Source organism: Pseudorasbora parva, chromosome 9 (assembly GCF_024679245.1).
Source record: "Pseudorasbora parva isolate DD20220531a chromosome 9, ASM2467924v1, whole genome shotgun sequence".
Lineage (NCBI taxonomy): Eukaryota > Metazoa > Chordata > Actinopteri > Cypriniformes > Gobionidae > Pseudorasbora > Pseudorasbora parva.
Window position 1 is genome coordinate 33,526,218 of NC_090180.1, and position 24,489 is coordinate 33,550,706.

Genomic DNA, 24,489 nt, shown 5'->3' on the forward strand with positions numbered 1-24,489 from the left:
TCCACGTCTCTCTGGTTTTGCTCTCCATTTTAAGGCATTGGAGATCATTTTAGCTGAACAGCCTATCATTTTTTGCACCTCTTTATAGGTTTTCCCCTCTCTAATCAACTTTTTAATCAAAGTACGCTGTTCTTCTGAACAATGTCTTGAACGACCCATTTTCCTCAGCTTTCAAATGCATGTTCAACAAGTGTTGGCTTCATCCTTAAATAGGGGCCACCTGATTCACACCTGTTTCTTCACAAAATTGATGACCTCAGTGATTGAATGCCACACTGCTATTTTTTTGAACACACCCCTTTTAACTAATTGCCCAATTGCACAGCCTTAAGAGCGTGCATATCATGAATGCTGGGTCTCATTTGTTTTCTGAGAATCTACTGAACCTACTGGTAACTTGTTTGCCACGTAGCAATAAAAAATATACTAAAAACCTTGATTATTCTGGTTAGTCACATTGTACTGCTATTATTTTGAACAAGACTGTATAATATAATTGAGTACATCAGATACCTTACAAATCTAATTAATATAGAACAAAAATAACTTGGGTCCCAACACAGAGCCTTGCGGAACTCCACAATCTGTTAAATCATTTTCAACCCAAGTATGTGCTATCCCCCTGAAACCATACTTTGCAAATTATGTAATAAGATTTTGCGATCTATAGTGTTGAAGGCTTTCTGTAAATCTAAAGAAATTCCAACAGTGTAATGTTTTTTATTTATTGCTTGTGTAATATTTTCAACTAAATTAATAACTGCCATTGTTGTGGACTTCTGTGCTCTAAAACTAAATTGTTGCTCTGTTAAAATATTATTTAATTCTATATAATTAGTTGGGCATAAAAAAATGAGTTTGAGCTCTTATGAATAGAATCAATGTTTATGGATTTATTTTGTGGATCCACTATTTTATTTGCTAACTTGTAACCAATTTTAACAAAATAATCATTAAACTCAATTACGATTTCATTAATATAATTTATAATTCTATTATCTTTAATAAAATGATTTGGATACTCACCCTTATATTTTTTTATGCATTACACTATTTAGTACTTTCCATGTTCCTTGTATATTTTGTTTTTGTTCAATCAATAATTTTGCATAGTATACTGTTTCTAATTATATTTATCAATTTATTATTTATATTTGTTTTCAGCATCTTTTGTTCTAAATTTCAAAAAAATTATATACAATATATTTTTCTTCTTACATGCTTTTATAATCCCGTTAGTGAACCAAGGTTTCTGCATTTTATTATTGACTTTGATTGCTTTAAGTGGACAGCATTTATCATAAATCATTGAATATTTTTTCCAGGAAAATATCATAAGCCTCATTTGGGTTTTCATAACTATAGACCTCTTTCCGATTTTGCTCCTCTTTAAAGACTTCTATTGCCTCTGGTGTTCTATCTCACAATTCTGGACCTGGAATTTACTTTAACTACATTTTGGAAAACTGCAAAAACAGGTAGATGGTCACTAATATCGGTTATCAAAAGCCCTGCATCTAATTGATCCATTTCATTAGTGAAAATATTATCTATTAATGTTGCTGATGATGTTATTCTACTTGGTTTTACATTTTACAATAAAATCTGTGGTCCCTTTATGTTCTCCCGGATTAAGCAGGTTAACATTAAAGTCCCCACAGACAATATAAGTCCTGTTTCCACTTTGACTTTGATACAAATCTGATATGAATTCATTGAAGGTTTCAAGTGGTGAACCAGGAGTCCTATACATACAACTAACAGTTAAATCAACAAGATGTGCTTTATCAGTTAAGGAGGAACTCATGAGAACAGAAAACTGTGGTTTATTTAGGGATATAAAAACACTGAGACGTACTTACATACAAAAAACACCCTTGAGAACATATTTACAAAATCATATTTCAACAAAATAATTCCCAGAATTATTCAAAATCCAATGGCTCGTGTCAGTATGGGCTGGTGTGAAGGACAAACCCAGCGGCGGCATCTGATGGTATAGAGTTTGTGGCTTATGATCTTCCCCTCTCTCGCTCTTCTAGGCGGTGCCGTGTCGTGACAGACACACGTCTCTCAGCTGACCATCAGGCCGTCTCTGCCGGCTAGGTGCTGCCGGTGGATCCGGTCCTGCTCCAGCTCCTCATGGCTGGGATGCCAGAGCCGGGCCAGGATCCGCTCCATGTTCAGTGCGTACATGCTGTGAGACGGCATCACCCTGCGCTGAACCTGCATACAAACACAACGCTCAGAATCTCAGTCTCACTACACAAACGTCTGAAAGATCCAATGCACAAAGGGCAATGTCTTACTGCTCCTTAAATGTGCATACTATTAATATACTTACAACTCTAAGGTTTTTAAAACTAATATGATTTAACCAAATGGTAACAAAAAAGTTCAATCTTACAACTGTTAAGTTGCATCAACTCCTGAATGAAACTACAACAGTCCACTTGGAAAATGAAAACTATAACTGAGTAGCCTCAAACACTGGCCAATCATACACCATCATCCTCCATCCCCTCTCCCTCAACATTCATCTACAGGGTTTGCAGCTTTTTGATGATGTCACGTCGTGTAATTACGCCACTTCATAACGTTAGGGGGAAACGACTGCTCTTGTGTGAAGTAAACGCAACATTTTTCAACTTTCTGCTAAGATATACCGTATTTCCTCAAATAAAAGCCCGTTGTCAATTAAACGCCGGGCCTCTGATAGTGGCCAGGGGCGTGGTCAGCACGATCAAATAAAGGCCGGTCTCAAATAAAAGCCGGGGGAAAATGAGTGGATAATCTCCTAAACGCCGTTAATTTAATGCGAAACCATCCTGATGCCACGCGCCCGATGCGAGTCATGCCAGTGCGACACACACTAATCCTGGTCTCTTCTATAGTTAACCTAAAAACTTTACAGGGATTGCTTTGTAAATTAAATTTAAAATATAACAGATGCACGTGCCATTTTAAATAGGCTACTGTTGTCTATGAGAGATGCGACGTTTGTGAAAATGCCGTGTCAGGCAGGCTACAGATATCAATCTTCACAATGCGTGCGCCTCAATCTGCTCCGTCAGTAGTCAGGGCACTGATCAGCACCCCAAGTTAATTGGTTTTGTTCTCTTTTTGTCTCTCTATTCAAATTACAAATGCTACCACCAACCAAATGAATAATTAATTTGGTGAAACTCTGCAAATTTGTCATTGCTTCATACATCCTATGCAGTGCGGTGGAATATTATTGATCTTTATTGTCTATTTAGAGTATTTTAGTAATTTAAATAACATGGGTTAACTTAATGTGATTAATGACATTTTATTATAACATTACACAACCCAAATATACATTTATTTCCTTCTAATTCTTGTTGTCATTGCAGGCTGGTTTAGCCTAGATTCACCAAAAAGTGATTAATGTAGACCGCTTAAAATAGCATAAAACAACTAGGGGTGTAAGAAAATATCAATACACGTGAATATTGCGATATTTTGTTTGGCGATACTATATCGGTTCTCAAAAACACTATATCGATATTTATATATTTATTTATTTATTTCCATCCAAGATTTGCAGCTTTGTGTTCGAATTAAACCACAGACTGTAAACAACCCAACCGCTAGATGGAAGTGTGTTATCTCAGAACGTAACTGACGCGGAGCCAGAGAAGCGCAAGGTGAATATGCGTGCGCGCATTAGCATTAGAAAACCTCACAAGATTTACAGAGCTGAAGTGTGGACTCGTTTGGGCTTCAGCTACAAAGAAGCCACTAAGGAAATCAACAAGAGTCATTTTGTTTGCAAAATAGGCAAAGTTAAAATCCAGTATTCGGCAAACATTGAATCGGAGAGCTCACTTATCATCCAGACGTCATCCGTGTTGCTGAGAAGCGTTTCGATAGAATATAGCACATTTTCCTCTCAGTAACAAAATCCAAAACTGACAGCGGTGGCAGCAGAACAAAATCATCTGATCATAGTGATGTGGATATGGATGCACCAGCTCTGCAGTTCAGCCTACTTGAAATGGGACTTTATACAAAAGACTGCATTAAAGAAAACACCTTTACAGTATTAAATACTGTCAAACAGTCATTCAGTCAAAGAATGAATGAACTATGCACTTTCTGTTGCTAAACAGGGCTGTGTATTGCCAAGATTCTGGCGATACAATACGTATCACGATACAGGGGTTAGGATACGATATATTGTAATATATTGCGATATTGCAAGAGAGGCAATATATTGCGATATTTCTTTTTTATGTTTTTAAAAAATATATAATTTAAAAGAATAAAGAACACAACCATATGCCTAAAACACGAGACAAAGTATTTTATTTAATTAATACAGTATAATTTATATCACTAATCACTATTTTGTGCAATCTGAGTAAAGTCAAATGTAAAGTGACTGCTGTATATGTTTTAAAGGTTCACAGTATAGCAGTGGCTATTTAACAACAGAAAGTGCAGTCCATTTCATGACTGAATGACTGTTTGTTTTATATATTTAATACAGTTAAGCTATTTTCTATAAAGCAGTCTATTGTATAAAGTGCTATTTCAAGTACTGAACTGCAGAGCTGGTGCATCCACATCGCTATGATCTTTCATTCTGCTGCCATAGCTGTCTGTTTTGGAGTGTGTTTATTTTGTTACTGAGAGGAAAACTTGCAGTACATTCTATCGAAACGCTTCTCAGCAGCGCGGGTGACGTCAGGATGTTAAGCGAGCTCTTAGTTTCAATGTGTTTCCCGAGTATTAGATTTTAACTTGACCTATTTTGCAAACAAAATGATTCTTGTCGATTTCCTTAGTGGCTTCTGTTTAGCTGAAGCCAAAATGAGTCCACACTTCAGCTCTGTATACTGCAGGAGCGGAATAATGCTATCGTCTTGAGAGCTGGGTTTGCTAATGTAAACACTAGCGATGCACGCACTTTTACCTTGCGCTTCTCTGGCTCCACGTCAGTTACATTCTGAGATAACACTGCCATCTAGCGGTTGGGTGTTATACATTCTGTGATTTAAAGGGGGGGTGAAATGCTGTTTCATGCATACTGATCTTTTTACACTGTTAAAGACTTGGAATCCCATACTAAACATAGACAAAGTTTCAAAAGTTAAGGTGGACGTTTGATGGGAGTATTTCTTTGTCAAAAATACTACTTCCGGTTAGTCATAAGTTTCGGGAAGTTTTTTGAGATCATGCGTCCCCTTTGACGTTAATGGGGGCGGCATTTCCTTGTATGGGCCGTACGGACAATTCTACCGGAAGCGCGTGAGAGAGAGAGAGGGAGAGAGCGAAAGTAACAGGCTACGCCCATCAAAGCGCTGGCTTGTAGGCTGCGCTGCACAGGTGACGTGCACATAACAATGTCACCAAAAAAGTGCGTTTTTGGTTGCCAGACCAAGACAGTCCTGCACAGATTCCCCAAAAACCCCGCGTTAAGGCAACAGTGGATGTAATTTGCTTTTCCGGATCAGCAACTGAGTTGCGCGAATGTTTATATCTGTTCGCTGCATTTCGGTGCCGACTGTTTCATAAACAAGGCCCAGTTCGACGCCGGATTTTCCAATCGCCTAATGCTGAATGATGTCAAGTATCAAGTCTAATCTGAATCAAGTATAAATATGTAAATAACACAAGCCGCTAAGCATATTATATAGTTAGTGTATAACTTGCACCGCATAGAGACGTCCTGCTCTAGTCGTTTTTGCTGCTGCTCCTGTTCAACTGCAGCCTCTGGGTCTGATTCCGGATCATAGATGTATTGCTGTATCTGATTAAAAGCCATATTTTTATTTTGAATAAAGTTTTTTTCCCGCTGTTAGGGATGACACAGCTTTACGACGCACTCGACTCAACACAATAGCAGCAGCGAGCACACGTCATTATTTAGCTCCGCTCACACGACACGCCCCCCACCCGCTCGGCTTTTTTCGGAAAGACTCGGAACAGCGCATCTTTCTTATATAATTATAAAAAAAATAAAGACTTTTCGGAGATATGCAGGATGCAATGCTACTCTATAGGTACTCAAGATTGACATGACACTGACTGAAACTGAGTGTTTCACCCCCCCTTTAAACCGAACACAAAGCCACGAAACTTGGATGTAAATAAATAAATATCGATACAGTGTTTTTGAGAATCGATACAGTATTGCCAAACAAAATATTGCGACATTCATGTGTATTGATATTTTCTTACACCCCTATTGCTAAATAGTTTAGAAATGAAAAACTGTTATACTGTGAACCTTTAAAACATGTAGAATAAAGAATCCTGCAGTCACTTACTGTTTCATTCAAATAGTGATTAGTGATATAAATTATACTGTATTAATTAAATAAAACAGTTACTTGTTATTTTATGTATGGTTGTGTTCTTTATTCTTTAAATTAATCTTTCTAAAAAAAAAAAAATTAATTGCTTTTTTCCCCTTAGAATATAGCAATATAGCGTATCGTAACCCCTGTATCATGATACGTATCGTATCACCAGATTCTTGGCAATACACAGCCCTAAAAACAACTGGACAAAAACATAGTTTATAACTTCATGTCTTTAAACATTACTTTGTGAAGACAGTGGCATAATGCGTTTTTTTAGCCGTATATGCATAATGCATTTTTTAGGTAAATTTTACCTGCCGCCGTTTTTTAGTATACAACGACCGCTGGCGGTTCTAGTTTTAAAGCAGGATGGATTCTGATTGGCTGTCAAGCTGGGAAAAATCTGAAATTGATTCCAGCAATATTATACCTCTGTATCATTATCATTATAGCTGTGGAGAGAATAGGTTTTAGCACTAATTGGTTGTTGTCCATGGTGTGAACAGGCCTCAGACGCACCTGTAGGGCTTCCAGTAGGTCGTAGACGCTGATAGGCGGCAGGGGCGGCGGGACACTGTCCCCTGAACACGCCAGCAGGAGAGCGGCCTGCTGCTCCGCATCGTCCGGCGACACCTGAGGAGGAGGCCCGGCAGGAAGTGATGCGCTTGGCGGAGGGCTGCTTCAGACACAACACATTTACTCGTGGGAACACATGATGTCAATCAGTGAGCTGAAGTGTCATATGAAACCTGAATGATTAAGCTACAGAAGATGAAGAAGAAGAGCACGTGCCATTCTGTGATTCTGTGGTAGGCCGGAAGACTGTTCTTCAGGTACGGCCGCGGCGTGACATCACTGCCGAAAGCGTACTGGAAGTGTCCATCGCGCAGACGGTAAGCTTTCCTCCGCGAGACCAGCGCTGTGAGGATGTCCTTCAGATGGACCTGCACAACAGGAAGAAAACAAAACTTTTATTCTCAATCACAAAATCAAGCAATTATTATGCCATTGTTTTGTACTGACGCTCTTATTTTGTCCTGTGTTTGACTCAGCAGTTTTCATTGCAAAATCTTATAAAAGTGTATTATTGCCAAGCTCTAAAATTAAGATATTATAACTATTCACATCATTCACATCAGTTTGGCTTGAGGGTTTGCTTTCATAAAGTTCAATAAACTCATGACGTTTCCAGGTAACTGAGTTTAATAAAAATCCTTAGTTTTTTATTATTATTATGATGCAAATCACAGTGGCCCTCATTTATCAATCTTGCGTAGAAACTGGTGTATATGTTGGCGTAAGATTATGCTTACACTCCTCTCACCGCCTGATTTATGAAGCTGTGCGCACCTCTGCAATCCAGGTGTACGCAATACTTACCCTTGATAAATGCCGCGGCTGAAAACGATCATCATTAGAATAACACGCCCCTATATATTCAAGTCTCCGCCTCCCCCACGCCCTCATTTTACGCCATGGACAAACAGAAGACGGCAAAGAAGCGAAACTTCTCCGACGTGGAGATCGGGCGCGCTCAATCATCTCACTAGTCAGGTTACTGATTAGGACATAAGTCAATGGGCTGACTCCCCCTGATCAGTGTCCTGACTAGTGGACTAGTGAGATGATTGAGACGCGCCCACTGAGACCATCACCAGGGAAGTGGAAAAAAAAAAAACCGAAATTGTTTTATTTGGGAGTTTAAAGAGTGGGATTAAAGGCGCCTACAAAAACAAACAAATATGGACCCAAATTACGAGTACTGTTAAGCGCACTCCAGCAGTTTAAAGCTGTTTGGATGATAAATTACCATCACAATGCATTATTTTACAGCACGTTTTGAAACAATTAGCATTTAATTTCATATCACGGCACATGTATTGGGGTGTACAATAGTGATGATGATGTGATGTGTAGTAGCATTCATTCAAATTAATAATTACATGACAATTTGTAAGATTCTTATTCTTATTATTATGATTTTTATTCTTAATGACATTTGTTATTTAGAAGAAGAATGACGTTTTTATTGATTTTATTATTATTTAAAAGAAGAAGGTCATTTTTATTATTTTGTCAGTCTGAATTATTTTAGTCCCAGTCCGTGCGCAGCTGCCGGGCCAGGCGGGCCTAAAACGTCAGATAAAGCGCACAGGCTCGCGACTGGAGGAATACATATTCCTACAAATCAAACGCTTTGGTAGTCACACAAATTAAACATTGACGTTCATGTTGCACAAAAATAAACACTGATTGTTGTTGTGGTGGTTTTTAACAGTGGATCATAATATAGCATATCTTGTCAGTGCTTTTTTTTGGTGTTAGGAATTGTTTTTCTGCGCATTTTCACACTAACTCAAACGTGCGTACACCACCTCCTGAGCTGGCGTAGGATTTGAGCGTGCCGTACGCCAACGTCCATATTGATCAATCTCAAAGTCACCGTGGTTTTGGGTGCACACAAGGTGTATGCTGGAAATTTGGTGTACGCACTTTTGATAAATGAGGGCCAGTGTGTCTAAATGAGGCTCTATTTTCTTGTCTGTTGATATTGGGTGTAAGCTGCTTTCGTGAGAGCGACCCTTGAGTTGCTATGGATGCTTACCTCCAGTGCACACAGCAGGCTGCTGACAGCGTCCTCGCTCACGTTGTCCAGGCCCATCTCGAAGGCGCTGACCATCATGCGTGCCTCCATCTGCCCTCTGGTGGGCAGCAGCAGTGTCTGTGCGCTCAACCGCAGCTCCTCGTCCTCAGCCTCACGAGGGCTGAAGGCCTGCGCTGCCTGAAGAGGGTTCTGCGGCTGGAAGCGGTGCTGCAACACACACACACACACATCACACACCATGCTCAGAGAGACAGGAAACTATTCTTGACCAGCAGAGTGCTTGCTTATTTTCATGACAAGCAGCACACACTCCATTCTCATCCTCCTTAGGACTATAAACATCATGATGTGTAAACTGTACAGTAACACACCACTGTAATAACATCTGTTCTGCTGCTTTAAAACAACGTAATATTCAGACAGTAATATCATCAGTCTGCAATCACACTGCTATGGAAGCTTGTTTATGCCATAGAATACAAAAACAGCCAATTACAGCTCTCACAATTCTGTTTGCATGAATCACAGTTTATATCTCTTGATTCCGACTTTTTGTGTTTGTGAGCTCGTCGCAATTCCAAATTTGTTTCGTCACAATTCCAAATTTGTCTCGCAATTCCAATGTTTTTCCTTATGATTCTAAGTATATATATCTTGTAATCCGACTTTTTTCTTAAAGCTCCAAGTTTATATCCCACAAGTCAGACTATTTCTAATGATTCTGAGTTTCTATATCGCAATTCTGACTTTTTTCTTAAAGGGTTAGTTCACCCAAAAATTAAATTTATGTCATTAAAGACTCACCCAAATATCGTTCCACACCCGTAAGACCTCCGTTCATCTTCAGAACACAGTTTAAGATATTTTATATTCAGTCCAAGAGCGTATCCAAGTGTATGCACACTATACTGTCCATGTCGGGAAGATAGCATATATATATATATATATATATATATATATACACACACACACATACATATACACACACACAGGTCCTTTTTAAAAAATTAGCATACGTGATAAAAGTTCATTATTTTCCATAACGTAATGATAAAAATTAAACGTTCATATATTTTAGATTCATTGCACACCAACTGAATATTTCAGGTCTTTTATTGTTTTAATACTGATGATTTTGGAATACAGCTCATAAAAACCCAAAATTCCTTTCTCAAAAACGTATTGTAACCATATCATGAAAAGGTTCTCTAAACGAGCCATTAACCTAATCATCTGAATCAACTAATAAACTCTAAACACCTGCAAAAGATTCCTGAGGCTTTTAAAAACTCCCAGCCTGGTTCATTACTCAAAACCGCAATCATGGGTAAGACTGCCGACCCGACCCTGTCCGAAGTCAATGGAATGAAAAGTGCAGTGTGACCGCCCCTTAATGACTCAACTGTCTTCTGTAGAGCTGCTTTACAGCAGAATCTGATTTGGTCTTATATTTGATAATAACATTAATACTGTTATCATCCTGTTTATCATTGTGAAGCTGTTTCTAAACAATCTGTATTGTATAAAGCGCCAAAGAAATCAAGCTGACTTTACTATTTTTAACTTAAAGGGTCATAAAACCCTAAACCAAATTTTCAGATTTTAACAGAAGTATGTGTGTTGAACTTCATGGAAGACAATGTTACCATCTGTTAGTTTTGAATGTGGGAGACAATTAGTTAATTTTAAGCATTTTTGCTCTATTTTCAACTTCCTGGTTTAAATTCCTCTTCATGTCAACGTCATAGCTTGTGATGTTTTCTGTACTATAGTACGGCGATGACTCATCGCTGTCTCATAATTATTCACGAGACTGTGTGTCTTTATCCTATGAGAAGACACGTTGCTTAATTCATGACAGCACACGCTTAATTATTCATGTCAGCACGCGTTGATAGGCATTTTCCTCTGACTGACGCAGCAGCGCTTCTAACAGTGAGATCGCATACAGTAAGTGAGAGATGCATTCATGGATCAAAAACGATTTTTTTTTTTTTTAGCTTTGTATGAGTGTCTGCATTACCTGCGTTCCCTTCAATATATCCAGAGTCTTCGCACAAACGCGATTCCTCCGCGCTTTGAGCTCTTCACGTCTATTTAACCTGGCCAAACGGCACATATAACTCCTCAAAATAAGCCTCAGAAGTTATCAAAGTTATACAACAGCGTGTTCACAAATATTTTCAAAGCAGAGAACAAATTGCGAATGGCTGTGCATTAAATTGTGCATTGAATTATAGTTGTCACAGGATTTGTGTTAATGGTGAGCTTACAAATGCATGGTTGTATTGTGTTGCATGTAACGTAGTGGTCATTTGCAGCGTGCATTTGCGGGAAGCTTTGATGCTTTTAATGAGAGCGAAATAAAACTGTCTGAATCAAAAAAGCCGTTGCTGTGCTGTCACCCGTCAGTCTCCCCTCACCCCCCTGCACTCCACCGCTAAACCACGCCCACTTTTATAGCATTTTTCAAAACAGTGGTGAGAACTGACTGCTGCTGAAACAGGGGGTTTCATGACCCTTGAAAACTAATTAAAATGATCCATAAGAGTAGTTTTATAAAATTACAGTAACTTTTGTACTAAAAACAAAAAAAACAGAATCATTGTAAATAAGAGGAAACAACAACTCAAACGTAAAATATGTGTATGGACACATTATGTACATAAGCTCATCGGTCATGAGAATAAATATTTGTTTTCACTAAGTGAAATGTATATTTGTGAATGGGTGTTTCTGCAACTACGGGCACTTTTAAGTCCCAGCAGTGAAATTTTAGATTTATGTTAAAATTTGTCATATAATGCTTTATAAATATATTCACAGTGCCATTACACACCTTGACAAAAAATATAATTACTGAGTAATGTGATTTAATATAATATTATGAAGCGTTTATAGCTCAAAACACCATTTTTGTTAGTGTCCCACACCTGTGGTCTCAATGTTGAGATACATAACATAAGCTAATTTAATTAAAATTTGATATTATTTCAAATGGACTTGTTTAATATACAGATTCATTTAAATCATCTTAAAATTCTTTGTATTATTTACTGATCATTTTTATGATTTTTTAAACTAAATGTGCCTGTCCCACACTTTTGAGTCCTTACCGCAACAATGAAAAAAAACTTTTATTATGAAATGTCATCAAACACAAACAAGTCTAGTTTTTATAGAAACAGAAATTATCACTTGAGCACATTGCTGACAGACTGGGCCACCACACTACCTCACTCAGAAGATGCCAAAAAAATAAGGTAAACATGATCTTTTCTGCTCTAGTATTTATTGTGCGTCCTTACCATTCAGCTTAATAACTGTGTATTTTGGACTACATTCAAAAAATAAATGTAAATTACTGTTGAATTATTGTATATTAAGATGCTAAGAGTCAAAACTAATGTAGTAGGCCTTGCTAGCTGCAATTAGCTAAAATATTAGCAAAAATGTCATTACCGCAACATGTCTTTACCGCAGCAAATTTAGGTGTTGCGGTAAAGACCTTGTGTCGCGGTAGAGACAAATTCAAGGTTTACTTTACATTCTTTTTAAATTAAATGACAGTATTAGTACTGAAATATATATATATATATATATATATATATATATATATATATATATATATATATATATATATATATATATATATATATATATATATATATATTATAGTAGGTACGGAAAGTATTTGTTATATTGCAGCAATTTGCTAAAATCATTTAAGTTCATTTTTTTCTCATTAATGTACACACAGCACCACATATTGACAGAAAAACACAGAATTGTTGACATTTTTACAGATTTTTATAAAAATCTAAACTGAAATATCACATGGTCCTAAGTATTCAGAGACTTTGCTGTGACACTCATATTTAACTCAGGTGCTGTCCATTTCTTCTGATCATCCTTGATCCACACCTTCATTTGAGTCCAGCTGTGTTTGATTATACTGATTGGACTTGATTAGGAAAGCCACACACCTGTCTATATCAGACCTTACAGCTCACAGTGCAGGTCAGAGCAAATGAGAATCATGAGGTCAAAGGAACTGCCTGAAGAGCTCAGAGACAGAATTGTGGCACGGCTCAGATCTGGCCAAGGTTACAAAAATATTTCTGCTCCACTTGGCACTGTGGCCTCCAGAATCCTTAAATGCAATACGTTTGGGATGAACAGAATCCTTCCTAGAGCTGGCCGTCTGGCCAAACTGAGCTATCGGGGAGAAAAGCCTTGGTGAGAGAGGTAAAGAAGAACCCAAAGATCACTGTGGCTGAGCTCCAGAGATACAGAGCTGGGAGAAAGTTGTAAAAGTCAACCATCACTGCAGCCCTCCACCAGTCAGGGCTTTATGGCAGAGTGGACCGACGGAAGACTCTCCTCAGTGCAAGACACATGAAAGTTTGCATGGAGTTTGCTAAAAAAACACCTAAAGGACTCCAAGATGGTGAGAAATAATGATTCTCTGGTCTGATGAGACCAAGATAGAACTTTTGGCCTTAATTCTAAGCGGTATGTGTGGAGAAAAATATCACCAGCATGGTGGTGGCAGCATCATGCTGTGGGTTTTTTTTCAGCTGCAGGGACAGGACGACTGGTCGCAATCGAGGGAAAGATGAATGCGCCCAAGTACAGGGATATCCTGGATGAAAACCTTCTCCAGAGTGCTCAAGACCTCAAACTGAGCCGAAGGTTCACCTTCCAACAAGACAATGACAACCCTTAAAATGTTCTTGAATGGCCCAGCCAAAGCCCTGACTTAAACCCAATTGAGCATCTCTGAAGAGACCTGAAAATGGCTGTCCACCAACATTTACCATCCAACCTGACAGAACTGGAGAGGATCTGCAGGAGGAATGGCAGAGGATCCCCAAATCCAGGTGTGAACAACTTTCCCAAAAAGACTCATGGCTGTATTAGATCAAAAGGGTGCTTCTACTAAATACTGAGGAAAGGGTCTGAATACTGAGGACCATGTGATATTTCAGTTTTTCTTTTTTAATAAATCTGCAAAAATTTCAACAATTCTGTGTTTTTCTGACATTACGGGGTGCTGTGTGTACATTAATGAGAAAAAAATGTTGTGGTGAGATGTTGTTAGTGCTATGGGTTTGTGTTATTTTATTACTAAGGTTGTGCAGCATCAACTTTAGGAGACAATGTTTTTAGCACTTAACTATCCATTAATTTTTGTTTGTTTGTCCCAAAAAAAAATAGTGTACTGTGCTAATTAACTGAGACTTCTTACAGCTCTAACAGGTTGTTGGCCTTGTTTGTTTCGTTGATTCTATTGCTCTCCCCTTTTTTGTAAGTCGCTTTGGATAAAAGCGTCTGCTAAATGATTAAATGTAAATGTTTTTAAAGTAGTTAAAAGAGTTAATTAAAAGAGTTATTTAGTAGCATTTTTGCAGTATCTTGCATGCAATACCTGTTTCTTTTACTGTTGTTCTTTAGCCTGTTTTTGATTTCGTGGCACTTTAACAGTGTCCTTACCGACACAAGATGTCATTACTGCAGCACTGCTCTTTTTCTATTTTTTTAAGCTGACATGATTTACACATTGAAATTGCAAAATCCAGATTAAAATCTTAACGACTACATTACATTTTGTGTACATTGTTATGTGTATTACAGACCATGATGGTTAAAATGTAAATTCAAAAAGGTTGATTTTTTAAAAATTGGGATAGTCAAAAGTGCCTGTAGTTGCAGAAACACCCGAATATGGTAATGATGTGAGTGAGCAAACAGAACTAACATCGAATTTCTGCCGAACGGAGGGAAACTTCTTCTTGCCTCGGTTGGGTTTGCCTGGTTTAGATGCAGATCCGCCAGTCCACTGCAGCGACCCCGGGCCCTCTACACACACACACAACAGCATCTTCATCAACACCTGATGAGCCAGACGATGTGCACTCACACATAGGGATGGGTATCGAAAACGGGTATTGAGAGAGAGAGAGAGAGAGAGAGAGAGAGAGAGAGAGAGAGAGAGAGAGAGAGAGAGAGAGAGAGAGAGAGAGAGAGAGAGAGAGAGAGAGAGAGAGAGAGAGAGAGAGAGAGAGAGAGAGAGAGAGAGAGAGAGAGAGAGAGAGAGAGAGAGAGAGAGACGCAAACGAAAGCCGAGGACAGAACTAAACATTCAAACATAGCCTGGTTACACGTTAGATCTGTGATAGTCTGATTTTATTTTAAAAATAATATTTATATCTAGCGCAACTTAATTCCGTTTGCAGCAACGCTGCCATTTCTCCCTAAAACTCAAACATAATGACAGAATCAGCACGATCAGTGATTGTTGTAAAATACAGTCTAGCTACTGTAGGTTGTGGGACGCGTTTAATAATAAAAAGAGCGATTAAAAGCACAAAAATATCCGCAAGAGATTGTTCTCAAGTCGGCGCGCGCTCTGATCACAGCCGGAACGAGACGAGCAAATTACACTTTCGGTTTCACATTCGTGCGTCTAAACGATCAAATGTACACAATATCTATGTCAAAATGACAGGCTTGGAGAGTCTCTTAAACACAACACAGTTTGTGTCTAAAATGGATGTAGTTGTTATGGATATAGTCGGGAAAAAATGTAGTGCATCTGCCTATTATCAGTCGCCTATAGACTGCACGTCTGTCTTAAAGAGGCAGCAGTGTAAATAATAGTGATGTGTCGTTCATGAACGATTCGTTCATTTTGAACGAATCTTTATTATGACTCGGGACTACCGAGTTGTCTCAGATAGTGATTCGTTCATTTTGTGTTGAACGCGCATGCGCATTACGCAACATATGGCCTCTGAATGAGCTATGAATCTCCGAATTATTAGTTCTTTTGAGTCTCGGGTTTGAGTCTTTCGTTCTTCCTGTTAGTCCCATAGAGTGTATGCTGTCAGTAACGGAAACAGAAAAGATTAGTTCTTTTGATCGAGTCTCGGGTTTGAGTCTTTCGTTCTTCCTGTTAGTCCCATAGAGTCTATGCTGTCAATAACGGAAACAGAAAAGATTAGTTCTTTTGATCGAGTCTCGGGTTTGAGTCTTTCGTTCTTCCTGTTAGTCCCATAGAGTCTATGCTGTCAATAACGGAAACAGAAAAGATTAGTTCTTTTGATCGAGTCTCGGGTTTGAGTCTTTCGTTCTTCCTGTTAGTCCCATAGAGTCTATGCTGTCAGTAACGGAAACAGAAAAGATTAGTTCTTTTGAGTCTCGAGTTTGAGTCTTTCGTTCTTGCTGTCAGTCACATGCTGTGTGTGTGTGTGTGTGTGTGTATATATATATATATATATATATATATATATATATATATATATATATATATATATATATATATATATATATATATATATATATATATATATATATATATATATATATATATATATATATATACACACACACACAGTTGATTCAAAATTAGTCTAATTGAATTTGTGATGTTAGACTTGAATAGTCAATATTCCCATATTTGTATATGTCTGATATTAACTGAGAATAATATAAAAAATAAAATAAATAACTACGTGCTTTTTACTAAAAAGGTTGTGAACTTGTGTTCTATACGGTGACAAGTCACGTGACAAAAGAACGAACGACTCAAACCCGAGACTCGATCAAAAGAACTAATCTTTTCTGTTTCCGTTATTGAAAGCATAGACTCTATGGGACTAACAGGAAGAACGAAAGACTCAAACCCGAAAGACTCGTAAGAACTAATCATTTTTGTTTCCGGACCTGTGTCACGCACGGTCCGGGCGGCCCAGCCCCCAGATCTGATCAGAGTCAGACACAGACGAGTCGACAGCTAACGTCTCGAGGAGCTCGAAGACACGAGAGGCGGAAAACAAACGTGATAAATATGAAGTTGCAAGAGAAAGAATGTTTTGGATCAGGAGGTGAGGTGAACTAACAGTGAAACTGCAATAGCCTGACCCAACAACTAATCAATTAATTAAACATTTCGGTTTCTTATAATTTGGCTTTGGTTGCTGTACCCTATAGTTTATTTGTATGTAGTTTTAAAATGTAATCAACATTTTCATAAGTACTAGATGTGTTGGGCTATTTAACATGTCATTTTGGTGAAATGAACGAAATGACTCGAAAAAAGATTCGTTCATTTTGCTGAACGAGACTCAAAGATCCGAGTCAGTAAAATGATCCGAACTTCCCACTACTAGTAAATAAACATGCTGATGAATTACTGCGAATTAAACAACCAAATGAAAAGAGAAAATCCCTCACAGCTCTTGAATGAATAACTTCAGCTTTAATAAGCATTAATTTAGTCTATTTATGATCAACTATGCAGTGTTTTTTATATTTGATTACTAGAATATATTATATAATATAAAAATCTCAAAAAGTACCGATAAGAATACCATTTAAGTACCAGACCGATAAGCAGTATCGATAAGAGTAGTAATACCGTTAAAACCTTAACGATACCCATCCCTAGTCACACACTGGATGAAGTACCTGAGGTGGAAACGATGATCTGGCAGCGGGTGAGAATGGCCAGCAGGAAGTCATTGTGAACATGGACTGTGGAGGGAAACACCAGCATTAGCCACGGCCGAATGAGGTCAGCATGAGCCATTACAGACGTGTGACATAGGTGACCTTACCATTGTCCTGGGCCAGCAGGCGCCGGGCCTCCGTGTCAAACTCCTCCTTACTGATCTTCTGCTTGAACCACAGCTTTAGATTGGCCCAGTAACTGAGGACGAGAGCAGCACATCAGTGTGAATGGACTAACACACACACGGAGAGAAACCACGAGCAGCTGACCACACACGATCCCCACATGAGAAGATAACAGGCTTCTGTAAATCATAACTATGACACACGTCAAAAATATGACGTATACGTTTATGATGTGGACAGTTTGATTTTTCAATCTCAATGACTTGTATAGATTTTGACACGTTATCATTTTGAAGTGTATCATACTTTCAGATCTTTATTTCTTAATTATGCCTATATCAGTTTTTACTTTTTGTCAATTATGACTCAGAATATCATACTTTCGACTTTGTCATAATTATGACTTAGTATATAGTTTTACTTTTTTGTCTTAGAATATCAGTTTTCATTTTCTCATAATTTATACTTAGTATATAAAAAAATAATACTTTTGTCAATGACAACAGTGTGTCATAATTTTGTCTTTTTATCTCAGAAATGATGACAGATAATACTTTTTGTCAATATGGCTTAGTATTTTATAATCCTGAATTTTTAGCTAGTACATTATGACTCATAAATTCATATTTTTGTCAATTATGACAGCATTTCATAATTTTACCCTTTTATCTCATAATTATGACTTGGTATATCAAAGTCAACTTTTTATCAATTATGACTAAATTTAATCATACTTTTGACTTTTTAATCTCATAATTATGACAGTATATACATTTTTACTTCTTGTCTTAGAATTTTTTATTGCATAATTACTTAGTAAATCACAAATAAAACTTTGTCAATTATGACAGTATTTCCTAATTTTGACAGAATATCAAAAATACAGTGTATCATAAATTGCAAATTATATCGTAGTATTTCATAATACTGCATTTTTAGCTAATACATTTTGACTTAGTATATCATAAAATCAACTTTTTGTCAATTATGACATATTATACAATTAACTGTCAATTATGACTTAGTATACCGTAACTTTTTCATCATAATTATGACATCAAAAGAATAACAATTTCCACTTCTTACAAAGACCATAAATTCAACTTTTTGTCAATTGCCTTACTGTCATAATATGCAGCTCATAATTACATCTTAGAATATCGTAATTTTCAATTATTATATTATGACAGTTTATCAAACTCACCTTTTGTCAGTTTTGATATAACCTCATAATTATGTCTTGGTATATCATACATTCAATGTATGTCATGTAAGTAAAGTGATTGCCTTAATTTAGAATTATTTGACTTCTTGCATCTGAATAAATAAAACAACATAAGTGAAATATTCGATTTGTGTTGATTTTATTATTCTGTGCAATCACAGTCAGTTTGATACATTCAAAACTGATAACAAAATGCATTTTAGCCATTTTCAACTAATGTTAGATTACCAACCAGTGTGTAAGTTAAGCGTAAACATCACATGTTCATCTATTATATTAAATACCAAAAGACATACAGTCAACGTGATATTCCAAACATTAAATTGAAATGTCCTAAAAGTACTGAAATTATCCTCAAAAAAAGTTATGTAATGGCAGAAATGCGGATATTGCCCGCTCCCGTTAAATACTGTCATAAAAGCAACTGTGAAACATCTGAAGACAAAAGAAAGTTGTTTATAAAACTAAAAGGCTAACGTTACTCGATCAGGTTTTACAGTCATCAATCATTTTGAAAGCCACACATGTTGGTATCGCCAAGCCGGTCACTGGATAATGAGAAGGCAGTGGACTGAAGGCTTTACCTCTCATAGATACTCACTGTTTGACATTATCTCCGATTGCATCGGTTAAATTCTTCTTGGCAATTTCTAGTTCACTTGCATGAGCGGCCATAGCGACACCGGAAGCTGCAATGACGCGTTCTTCTTCTTCTGCTCGTTTCTTGGCGGGTTACAGTCCAAAGCGCGGTTCACATCGCCACCTAGAATTTTTGGAGTGTGTAAAAGATAGCTTTATTGATCCCTATTTTTTTTTACGGTCTATCATCTCCATAATCCAAGTGTGTAAACATTCAACTAATGCCCTATAACTTCTAACCAATATTTCCTGTTTCCTTCCAGTTTTGACAAACTATTATATAAGTTATTTTCTTTCTTCTCTACATTTCCTAGAATTGATTTGTAGGCATTTAGACAACTGCATGTTGGCCTATCTCTTTCCCTTTTCTCTTTGATTGACAGCCACTGCTTGTTTATTTATTGGAATAATACCGGATAATGTAATAAATGGTAATTTAATCAGTTTATGTATTAAATCATTTTATAAAAATTATAGATTAGAACCAAAAACAAACCACGAAAATTGGATGTCGTTAAACATAAACATGAGGGTTTTTTGTGTGTTTTTTTTTACTTCAACTGGATGACACAATATAACTATATGCAATATACTATATAAGATTTCAATAAAAGATTGTAATAATAAAAAATAAAAATAAAAACATAAAAGAACAATAATATAGAACTTCACACATTATACCAGCAGAGGGCACATTGTACTGATTGAGTGGGCAGATGAGAGCGGCTGTCTAAACAGAAATATAAACATTAATTAAATTAATTAATTAAAATGAGTGTATTTGCGCACAGTCTGTCATTACAGAAAACTGAATCCACTAAAGGAAAATGTGGTATAAATCTGAGCTGTTCAGACAAGCTCTTCTGGTGTAAAAACTGCTCACATTGGCCTCAATTGAAGCATATTTTTGGATTTTGTGTATTAAGCTTCTGTGAGTTAATCCTGAAGTTAATGTCCCTTGTGAGAGGAAAAATACCAAACACATAGGCCTGTTGATGAGGGGCTGCCAAGGAGATGCTGAATACTGCTGAGGGAAGCATCTGATTGGTGTCGTATGATGCGCTGAGTGGGTCCTGTCAATATCTGGAAAAATTGTGAAAGCATTATTAGCTTAAATTTTCTAAACTAGATTTGCTCAGTCTAAGACTGTTTTCAAGCTTTTAGAAAAATATAGAATTTTTTTTACAAAATTGATACAAAAAGGTGCTTGTTTCTGCCATAAAATAAAAAATGAAACTGAAATGAAAAAAAAAGAAATTGCAACCTTTTATCTCACAATTTAAATGACGGAGGACAAACCACTGAGGTGGAATAATGGGCTCTAAGATCCCAGGCAAAGCCTGGGGATCTACACACCAAGGCAGAAATGGCAAATGGGAGGACCAAGGCAGATCTGAGCAGTTTTAGGAGGATACAAGGAGCTAAAGGGAACCAAAAGAGACGGGTGGAATCGATGGAATCGATTGAAGAGAAGGAAGTGAGAGGCTATATGCGGGACAATCAGTGACAAAGGAGACTTGGAGCTGGGCGATGTAAGAGACTTGGAGCTGAGCAGAACCAGTGGCAGGCTGCGAAAGAGACTGAGCTGGCTAACGACTGAGACTTAAGGGGGTCGCACACCGGACGCAGAGCTCGGCGGCGCTCGGCGGCGCTCGGCGGCGCTCGGCAGCGCGCCACGTCTTTAAAATTCGAACACATTGTTTTCAATGAGTGTACGCACACCGGTGGCGGCATTCGGCGCCTGTCCGCGGCGACTCAGGAAAATGTTCTAAATCCTGCCGCGCCACAGAGCGCCATTTCAAGGCTTTATATTAAAAGTATATTATCGTTAAGGTATACTGATTTCAACCTTTGCTACAAGACAAATGCTACTTTGCTACAACTCAAATGTTTTACATTCTGAGTTCAACAGCTTGAATAAAGTCTAAACATATTTTGGGGAAATGTATAATAAACGTAGCCTTTTAAAATGTGCGCGTCTGGTGTGCGATACCTGAGACGCTGCGCTGCGCGGCGCGCCGCCGAGCTCCGCGTCCGGTGTGCGACCCCCTTTAGAGTTAGTCTAAATAAGTGACAAGAAAGGAGACTTGGAGCTGAGTGGGACCAGCATAGACTATAGACTTGGAAGCTGAGATAGGCGAGCAGCGATGAAGAGACTTGGAAGCTTGGTGGGACTGGCAGAGACAAGGGGATTGGAAGCTGGATGGGCCTAATGAAGACTAGGGGTTGGAGCTCAACCAGTGATGATGAAAATAAACTTGGAGCTGAGCAGAACCAGTGACAACAAAAATAGACTTGGAGCTGAGCAGAACCAGCAATGACGAAGGAGACTTGGAGCTGAGCAGGACCGGCAGAGACAAGGGGATTGGAGCTGCAGAACCAGCAATGACAAAAGAAACTTGGAACTGAGTGGAACCTTTGACGACAAAGGAGACTTGGATCTTAGCGGAAACAGCGATGACGAAGGAGACTTGGAGCTGAGCAGGACCGGCAGAGACAAGGGGATTGGAGCTGCAGAACCAGCAATGACAAAAGAAACTTGGAACTGAGTGGAACCTTTGACGACAAAGGAGACTTGGATCTTAGCGGAAACAGCGATGACGAAGGAGACTTGGAGCTGAGCAGGACCGGCAGAGACAAGGGGATTGGAGCTGCAGAACCAGCAATGACAAAAGAAACTTGGAACTGAGTGGAACCTTTGACGACAAAGGAGACTTGGATCTTAGCGGAAACAGCGATGATGAAGGAGACTTGGAAGCTGGTTGAGATCGGTGGACACGATGGGACTTGTAGGACGTACTGAACCAGTGGAGGAGGAAGGATTTGGGAACAGGAGGAAAACATAGAGCCCTTTAATCCAGGTGGAAAAAAAAATATATACTGTGGCAGGGTGAAGGATCACGCAACAATGAAATTGGTGCAAAGCCCCCAGAGGGTGGATTTATTTGGATGAACAGTGACAAACGTGGTGATTTAGGTGCAGGTGCGCTGTGAATGTCCTTCTTCCGGGTGCCCTGGTGCTAGCGGTGATGTGGGTGCGGCGAGGTGGCCGGAGCGTCACAGGCTGCAGTCTGGGTGAGAGAGAGAGACAATGGTTAGCGTAGTGCTGCATGGTGATCGTGCTCACACTGGTGTCCCAGAATGAAGGCCTTTATGTCCGGGCCTGATGGCCTGCAGCTGTGACGATCCGGCCCGTGCTGATCGTTTGCAGGTGTTTGCAATGAGTTGCCAGGGCGACGCTGATGAGAGCTCGGGAGACTTGTCACACTCCCCCCCCCTAAGCGTCGCGCTGGTCCTGTAATTAAAGTTAGTGGTGTACCTTGGGGAACATAGGGGTGGGCGGGGAGTGCGCCCTGTCTCCGAGCCTCTGGGACCCGATAGGGCCGCCGCCTCACGATGACCCCTGATGTCGTTCGGACGTCGTGCTGGATGACGTTGGTGTCCCCGAGCAGACTTAGGCAATGGCCCCACCAGGTCCATCCCGATTCGCTCGAAAGGTACCCCGATGATGGGAAGCGGAACGAGCGGGCTGGGGGGAGGACCTCGTGGTGCGGTCCGTTGGCAGGTCGGACAGGCCTGACAGAAGCGCTTCACTTCTCCGTCCAAGCCTGGCCAGTGGTACCGGTCCCGGATCCGCTGGATGGTGTGGGCGACTCCCCGGTGGCCGGCCACCGGATGGCCGTGGGCTAGGTCCATGATCACCTCCGTCTTAGTCCTCGGCACCACGAGGAGCTCTTTGACCTCCCCCCTCCGCTGGGCGACACAGTACAACAGGCCGTTCCGAACGATGAAATGCGGGAGAGGATGGGGCGCTGGGAGATGGTCCCGGCCGTCGACTGCCCGGACCTGAGTCCAGCAGTTCTTGAGGCGGTCATCTTCCCGCTGGGCCTTCGCCAAGGAGCCCCCTCCCTGGACCTGTTGGAAGACATCAAAGACGACGTTAGGAGTTTGGGAGGGGGACTCACCATCTCTCCCGCTGTCCGACGCCCATAGAGCGGCCTGGGTCTTCCTCCTTCTCCGACCGCGCCGCTCTCGGGGGCGGCTCCCGGCCTGGCTGGCTGGCTGGCTGGGCGGAGGTCCGAAGCAGTTCTTCGAAGCCCGGCCAGTCCCGTCCGAGGAGTACGGCCACGGGAAGGTCCTTCACAATTCCCACTTCCAGCGGCCAGGTGCCCGGGCCAGCGGAGATCGTCACTCGGCGGGCCGGGACATGACGAGTGTCGCCGTGTACACAGGTGATAGGAAGCTGGGCTTTGGAGTTCTTCTGGGGCGGTAGGATGGCGGCCTGGACGAGACTGACCGAGCTCCCCGAGTCCAGAAGGGCCAGAACCGGCCGCCCATTGAGTTTCACCTCCGTTCGCGGGGCTCCGCGGGGCGGTTCTAGATGGACGGTGCAGCCAGCCAACCATGCGCGTACCGGTGTGCCCGGTTCCTCCGTGGGCATCGGCTCATCGATTGGGCCGGGAGCCGCAGGCCTGTGTACTGCGCGCTGGGTACCTTCCGGCGCGCGTCGCTCCTGGACCACCCTCCGGGGGAAAAACGGCGCTCGCTCCCCAGGGTCGCGGTGCATCGCCGCCTCCGCCAACTCGATGGCTTCGACGAGCTCGCCGATGGTGGTTGGGTTCGTCATTCCCACCACCCTCCTGGTGGGCGGCGGGAGAGCTCGGAGCAAACGGTCGATCGTTACGCGCTCCGCCACCTGACCCGCGGTGGTTGTTCCCTCGAGCAGCCAGTGTCGGGACAGTCTGGAGAGTTCAGCGGCCTGGGCGCGGGCTGGGCGACGAGGCTTGTACTCCCATTCGTGAAACAATTCGGCTGCTGAAATGGACGACAGCCCGAGGCGTCCGAGGACTTCTCTTTTTAATGCATCATAGTTGTCAGCCCTCTCAGTGGGCAGTGAAAAGTAGGCTCGTTGTGCCTCACCGGTCAGCAGGGGTCCCAGCAACCGCGCCCATTTGCTCCGGTCCCAGTTCTCCTGAACCGCCGTGGTCTCGAAGAGCTGAAGGAACAACTCGATGTCATCATGGCTGGTTAACTTCGGCAGCAGC

At 40.3% G+C, this 24,489-nt stretch overlaps 1 protein-coding gene across 1 annotated transcript; it reads right to left on the minus strand.

Moving 5' to 3' along the window:
• Nucleotides 1-1,810: 1,810 nt before the first annotated feature.
• On the minus strand, nt 1,811-19,555 carry tada1 (transcriptional adaptor 1). Its single transcript, XM_067452295.1, has 8 exons — nt 19,407-19,555; nt 17,562-17,653; nt 17,413-17,478; nt 14,702-14,802; nt 8,941-9,147; nt 7,128-7,279; nt 6,855-7,011; nt 1,811-2,226 (listed from the first exon to the last, which is right to left on the minus strand). Exons 1-8 carry the CDS (start codon nt 19,478-19,480, stop codon nt 2,074-2,076), a joined length of 1,002 nt encoding a protein of 333 aa, XP_067308396.1. The 5' UTR covers nt 19,481-19,555; the 3' UTR covers nt 1,811-2,073.
• Nucleotides 19,556-24,489: the final 4,934 nt, after the last annotated feature.